The 7161-nt window shown below is 38.8% G+C and overlaps 1 protein-coding gene across 1 annotated transcript; it reads right to left on the reverse strand.

Annotated features, from left to right (window-relative positions):
- Positions 1-2210: 2210 nt before the first annotated feature.
- On the reverse strand, positions 2211-6538 carry rbp4 (retinol binding protein 4, plasma). The gene is made up of 6 exons (XM_061707719.1): positions 6416-6538; positions 6002-6104; positions 5274-5410; positions 5051-5157; positions 3926-4138; positions 2211-2695 (listed from the first exon to the last, which is right to left on the reverse strand). The coding sequence occupies exons 2-6, from the start codon at positions 6101-6103 to the stop codon at positions 2661-2663; spliced, it is 594 nt and encodes a 197-aa protein (XP_061563703.1). The 5' UTR covers position 6104; positions 6416-6538; the 3' UTR covers positions 2211-2660.
- Between the last annotated feature and the right edge of the window lie 623 nt (positions 6539-7161).

Genomic DNA, 7161 nt, shown 5'->3' on the forward strand with positions numbered 1-7161 from the left:
GAGGTGCATCTCTTTAACCTGATTTTTCTTTTTTTTTTTCTCTTTATTTTTTTTTCTCTTTATTTTTCTCTTTATTATTATCTTACATTACACAGCTGGTGTACAATTGGTTTACAATTATTGTCAGGGAGAAAGAAAAACATCAGCATGTCAAAACATAGCTGTTGCCCTATAGTTGTGTAATGTTGAAAGAAACAAAACCTCTGTATATTAATATTTTTTAAGGTAAAACGAACAAACAGAACTAACTAAAGACACAAACACACAAAAAAAAGAAAAAGGGGAGCAATGATTAATCAAAACGGGATGTATGGGCTTGTAACAGCGACTACATTCAGTTGCAGGGAGACCAAACTACAATATTATAAGGGTTTGGATAGGGCTGTGCAATTAATCGATTTTAAATCTAAATCGGATGTATTAATCACAATCGATGTTAAAAAAATGAAAATCGATTTTTTGCAGCTGGCTGCATTACAGACAGAGCCCGTCTAGTCATCTTTGGTCAAGAAAATTGTAAATGTTGTCACTTTACTAAACTCAAGGAGGATTTACAGTATCTTTCAATTGCACTTCATTCCCAATAGGGAAATTAGTTTTTTCTTTAAAAATAAAGATAAAATATTTGAAACTATTTATTCCATTGTCTTTTGTAGTTTTACCAAAAAAATCAAAATCGAAAATCGGGTTTTCAGAGAAAAAAATCTGGATTTTATTTTTGTCCAAAATCGCCCAGCCCTAGGTTTGGATATACACACACATAAAATTATGCACGTATAAAACGCATGAAACCTGGCAGTCCTTCAAACCAACAGAGAAATGACCGAGAAAGTAAGTGAGTGGAGACAAGTAATTTAGTTTCTAGATAATTGTGACTTTTGTATATAGGAGACCTATTTTGACCATGACCTTGTGAATTTTTCCATTTGTAGCCGAAGTGAGAAAGTAATCCTTTTACATTTTATATATTTCATGAACAATATCAGTCCATATCTCCATTGTGGGGGGGTCAGGATGCAGCCAGTGACGTGTGAGGGTTTTCTTACCAGCAGAAATCAGAGCACCAAATAGATATTTGTTGAGATGCCCTGTGAGAAAATGAGTTTCTCCCAGAATAAAAGTTTTGAAATGATATATTTTAATATGAAACATGTTTTCTAATATTTTGTGCATCTCTAACCAAAAACGTACAATTACTGGACATTCCCAAAATATATGCCAATGGTTTGCATCCCGCCATCAACCTGATTTTTCAACTGTTAGGTGTGGCTTTTCTCCACGCCGTCTGCCCAGGAGATGTGTTCAGCTCGGCTGTTGCCAGGCGACAAATACTATTAACATGGTTACCACTGGAGACTTTAACCATTCTTCTCTTCTCCCAGTTTAATTTATCTTCACTCATTATGACCTTTTGAAATTCAGAAAGTATAATTCAGTTCAATCAACGTTCATAGTTGTTGAGATGTCCACAAAAGATTTGTAGTCTTCTTGTTGTCTCAGACAATCTTTAAAGGAGCATGAGGCAGGATTTATGAAAAAAATGTGTATACGTTTTAAGTTTTCTAGTAATAATGTCAGATGAAGCGTTCCAAACCAAAAAGAATGATCCCTCTAGTGTATCTCTCCGTTGCCTTGAACAGGCTGTGTGCTGCAAAATGTGCTGCAATTCGGGCCCAAATTTCCCGCGCTGGGCTGCGGATGTGACGTCACATGACGCTGCATGTGCGTTCTCCCCGTTCTCCCGTGCCGGCTTCACTGTTGGTTGCAGTACCCCCGACGGCCATCCTGGTGAAGGGTGGCGCTAGAGAGTCTCATTTCTTAAAAGGAGCCTCATGCTCCTTTAAGACTTCATGACAAACCCAGGAATTATCAATGTCAACCAATGTTTAGGTGTGTTGACATTTATGCTGAAAGTTTGGTCTGAGGGTTCCACTCTTTTCACTATGAAGGAGCAACTTCAAAAGAGAAAATAAACATATAAAGCACACCTTAGAAACTAAGGAACCAGCATGGTTTGAATGATTTATTTCAAAAACTGGATCAAAATGTTTTACACTACAGAATAAAAACTTTAAAAAAAAGAACAAACGCTAGTGTGCGTCTACCTATAATACCAAAGGTGCATATATTAAGTTTGAACAACAATATGTACGCTTGTTCTACGAGATATTGCTTGGTCTTCGGTGTAAAAGCAAAGTCGGGAGACGTGGAATCTTTAATTTTTTATTTTTCTAACATATTAATTATTAGAAAAAAAAACAGCTGCTGAAAGTTTTGGTTGTCTAAAGAGAAATTTCCAAACAGGATTATTCAAAGAATCGTTCCACATTTGATTATTGAAGGAATTATTTCAGTGATGTGCCTGGTTTTGTGACTGCAACCAGCGAGGTCTGTGGGGAGGCCGGCGCCCCGTAAGGAGGGCTGCTCCATTTCTATCAACAAAGAACAAAACAAATCCTACACAGCTATTGAGACCGAACGGGGGGGGATCTGGGGAAGGAGGGAGTCAACTAGTTTCAAAGTCGACGGTTCAGTTTCACATTTTTTACAAGAACGAGAGCGGTCTCCGGCCTCTCTTGAGTAAACAGAGGCAGCAGACGGGAGACGAAGGTGGGACTGAGTCCCGGGACCAGCAGAGGGAACAGTTCTGGGGGGGGCGATCACTGCGGCTCAGATCCACTGCTCTCGCAGAAGCCTGCAACACAAACACAACATTCTGCTCACTACAAAATACAACCTGGAAAAACACATCCTTCAATATATTTTATAAGGACAAAATCACATATGTTAATATTTATTGCAAAAGCATTACTGGGTAAACTACCGCTGTACATATCCAATTTATTAAAATATTACTCTAGCACAGGGGTCGGCAACCCAAAATGTTGAAAGAGCCATATTGGACCAAAAACACAAAAAAACATTTATGTCTGGAGCCGCAAAAAATGAAAAGTCTTGAATAAGCCTTAGAATGAAGGCAACACATGCTGCATGTATCTATATTAGTTATTATTGGGGGAAGAGTTTTTTTTCATTATGCACTTCGAGAAAAAAGTTGAAATTTCGAGGAAAAAAAGTTGAAATGTCGAGATTAATGCTGAAGTACAATTTCGAGAAAAAAAGTCAAAATGTCGAAAAAAAAAAAGTCAAAATGTCGAGGAAATAGTAGACATTTCGTGAAAAAAGTCAAAATGTCGAGAAAAAAGTCAAAATGTCGAGATTAAAAAGGAAAGGAAAAGGGAAGAAAAAAAGAAGAAACAAAGGAAAAAAAGAAGAAAAAAAGAAGAAAAAGAGAAAAAAATTGGAAAAAAAGAGAAAAAAAAAGGAAAAAAAGAGAAAAAAAAGTTAAAAAGAAGAAGAAAAAAATCAGTTTTCACAGAACAATGTCATTGTTTTTAATCAAGTGTCATTCTTGTCATGAATTCTTTTTAGCTTTCTGATCCTTGTATGTTTTATGTTGGTTTCTTGTTTTGATATTTTTTTATTTTTTGTAAAGTTACTTGTCCTTGTATGTATTTTCTTTTATATGAAACTGAATTTATTTTTTTTGCTGCTATCTTGTACTCCCTGGCAGAAGAGATATTGTATCTCAATGGGACTTTCCTGAATAAATAAAGGATAAATAAAAAAAAATAAAAAATATCCATCAATGCTGCGTTGTCATGAAAATATTCAAAAAGTTTCAAAATAACCACCAGTAAAAAAAACAATCACTGTCTGCGGAGATTTCTTTTATCATTGACAGAGGTCTTTTTAAATGAAGAAATCAATACAGTTGAAAAGTGGCCACAAGTTTACTTCGGTTAATCATTCATTCAGTCAGTCTTTCAACGTACTGAATAACATACTGAAAAAAAAGGTCACGGATCGATGGAGGACCGTCCGCAACGACGATCTGACCGACACTTAGCAGAAGTGGACCCACCGTTGTGTGTGACACGTCTGTATTTGCCCAGCAGACAGAGCTCCACCTTCTTCTGCGTGATGATGGCCTGGTCCTCTGCCCTCAGGCCCGTGGGGTGGCGGGAAAACACGAAGGAGTAGCTGTCCAGGCAAGTGCCGTCCGAGTCCAGCATTCTGCAGGAGTAGTGGATGGCGTAGTTGTCGTAGTCGGTGTCGATGACCCAGTGTTCGTCATCTGAGAGCAGAGAGCGCGTGGGAGAGGTTACTTTTGTTTTTTAAATCCCCCTTAAAGTGTCTTCCTTCAATTTGGGAACAGATTATTAAACTTGGAGATGTAATAACACAAAACACATGGAAGAAAGATCCAAAATAAAGGGAAATATATCTACTTTTAGGGCTGTGCAATTAATCGATTTTAAATCTAAATCGGATTTATTAATCACAATCGATGTTAAAAGAAGGAAATCGGAAAATCGATTTTTCCTTTTTTGCAGCTGGCTGCATTACAGACAGAGCTCGTCTAGTCATCTTTGTTTGGTCAAGAAAATTGTACATGTTGTCATTTTACTAAACTCAAGGAGGATTTACAGTATCTTTCAGTTGCACTTCATTCCCAATATGGAATTTTTTTTGCTATTTTTCTTTGGAAAAAAAAGATAAAATATTTGAAACAATTTATTCCATTGTCTTTTGTAGTTTTACCAAAAAAATCGAAATCGAAAATCGGGTTTTCAGAGAAAGAAAATCTGGATTTTATTTTTGTCCAAAATCGCCCAGCCCTATCTACTTTTAATCTCATAGGTTTTGGTGTATGACCGTGATCGTGTCTAAAAGTGAGATTCAGTTCACTTTAAAGTAAATTAACTTAACCTGAACGTGTCAAAGCTGCAATCAAAAGATTGAATCAACCCAGAAGTCGACTAGAAAAGGTCTCGACTCTTGTTAATCAACAGGTTTGATCAACTAACTGGGTGCACAAAGGAGGCTCTGCAGTTGAGAACAGTATCAGAACAGTATCAGCAGCTGACCTCCGGTCAATAATCCCATCAGCCACATCCATGACTCCGCCGACAGTTACGGCCCCTGATTAATCCTTCATCAAATGTAGAAATGAACTGGTGAAAACGTCTAACTGAATCCTGCTTACTTCCGGTCTGCAGGTAGGATGCGGCTCCCCAGTACTTCATCCTGAACTTGGCGGGGTCGGTAGTGTCCTCGAACGTGGCAAACATGTGGGCGCACATTTCCCAATTGCTACGGGTGGAAAAAAAGACAAAGACATGTGAATTATAGACGACGACAACTAGCCCGGAGCGCGGTTATGTTGTCATTTCACTGGGGAGGAGAGGTGAGGGAAGAGAGACACCTACTTGAGGATGATGACTCTGCCCTTAGCGGAGGCCGTCATTCTGCCATCGTCTTCGATGGTAAACTGGGCCACAACGTTGTCCAGGAGGAACAAACCCTCGGGGTCCTTCTTTCCTACGGCATACCAGACTCCTGCATACTGTGGATCAAAGGTTACGTGTTAATCCACATCTCTATGATAGACTATAATATCCTTAAAAAAGAAAAAAGCAGAGATTTTTTTTAGGTCTAACTAGGGCTGTGCAATTAATCGATTTTAAATCTAAATCGGATTTATTAATCACAATCGATGTTAAAAAAAGGAAAATCGGAAAATGGATTTTCCTTTTTTGCAGCTGGCTGCATGACAGACAGAGCTCGTCTAGTCATCTTTGTTTGGTCAAGAAAATTGTAAATGTTGTCACTTTACTAAACTCAAGGAGGATTTACAGTATCTTTCAATTGCACTTCATTCCCAATAGGGAAATTTGTTTGCTATTTTTATTTAAAAATAAAGATAAAATATTTGAAACTATTTATTTCATTGTCTTTTGTAGTTTTACTAAAAAAATCGAAATCGAAATCGAAAATCGGGTTTTCAGAGAAAAAAAATTGGGATTTTATTTTTGTCCAAAATCGCCCAGCCCTAGGTCTAACAAATCTTAAAAGACTGCAAAAGCTGCAAAACTCCAAGATAAAAACCTTAACCTTAACAGAAGGTAAAAGTCTTAACTTTTTCCTCTCTACTTACCCTGGTTTTGTCGAAGTCCTGCTTGACCTGGATGTTGGCTACCTGGCAGTCCTGTGCCCAGGATAGCGCCAGAAGACACAGCGCCACAACACACCTCAGCATCCTGCCGCAGGGCAAAAGGGGGCAAAAAGGGAGGAAAGTGAAGAAATGAAGGAAGGAAGGATGGAGGGAAGGAAGGGACGAGGTCGGGGCGTGGAGTGTGAGGAAAAGAAGGAAATGACGGGGACCAGAGAGAGAGAGAAGAGAGAGAAAAGTTGGTCAGCAACAATGCCTGTTTGTTTCCATTAAAATCCTCAATAAGTCAAGCGGAGGGTTAGAAACTTCCATTTAAAAAAACAAGAAACGTTCTCCAAAGTATTTAAAATGTTGGACATAAAAAAAAAAAGGGAAAAAAAAGTCAATCCATTGTCATACCTTGCTCCTACAAGAAGAGTGCAGCTCAAAGCAATCGTGGGTTTGGGGTGGGATCGGCTTATATGCAGCTGCAGAGGATTGTGTAAGAACTTTAGGGGGACCAGGACCCCCCCCTGCTCTCCCTTTACACTGAGTAAACACTTGCATAACTGCAGTTCCCACTCTTATTGACTGCTATGTTATGCACGTGTGGTCAACCCCCACCCCCACCCACACACACACACACACACACACACACATACATACAAGGGTGTTTTTTTCTCTTAATGCTGACACAGATTGTCTCGTGAAAGTAACCAGGCCAAGAAAAACATCTGGAATAAGTTATAACATGCATGTATGCGTACATACAGTGTGGGAGAAGCACAATCTGAGGGGAGAAGGAGACGAGCTGCATCTGTTGAGATGCCTTTTCTAACATTTGAGACGGTTTCAGTACTTTCTGTTTTAGCTATCGTGCTTTTCGCCATCATCAGTGTCGTTGCATCAGCCGCTGGTGTTATCTCCCAGCTCTGTGTTTGTATAAAAGGACAGAGTCCACTCTTTTTTTTGATGTAACGTCCTTTATTCATCTAAAGATGTGTTATTCTCCCAAGACTGGGGTCAAACGTCTCTCGCCGCCGGTCTTCTGACTGGTTTTAAACGGTTGTTTTTAGGGGTTTTGAACATTTAAAATGTGCATTGGGGGCGTTGCAGGGGTGAGAGAAATGGCCTCTCCTCTCTGCATGTTCTCATTTTTCATTTGA

Source organism: Cololabis saira, chromosome 19, assembly GCF_033807715.1.
Source record: "Cololabis saira isolate AMF1-May2022 chromosome 19, fColSai1.1, whole genome shotgun sequence".
Lineage (NCBI taxonomy): Eukaryota > Metazoa > Chordata > Actinopteri > Beloniformes > Belonidae > Cololabis > Cololabis saira.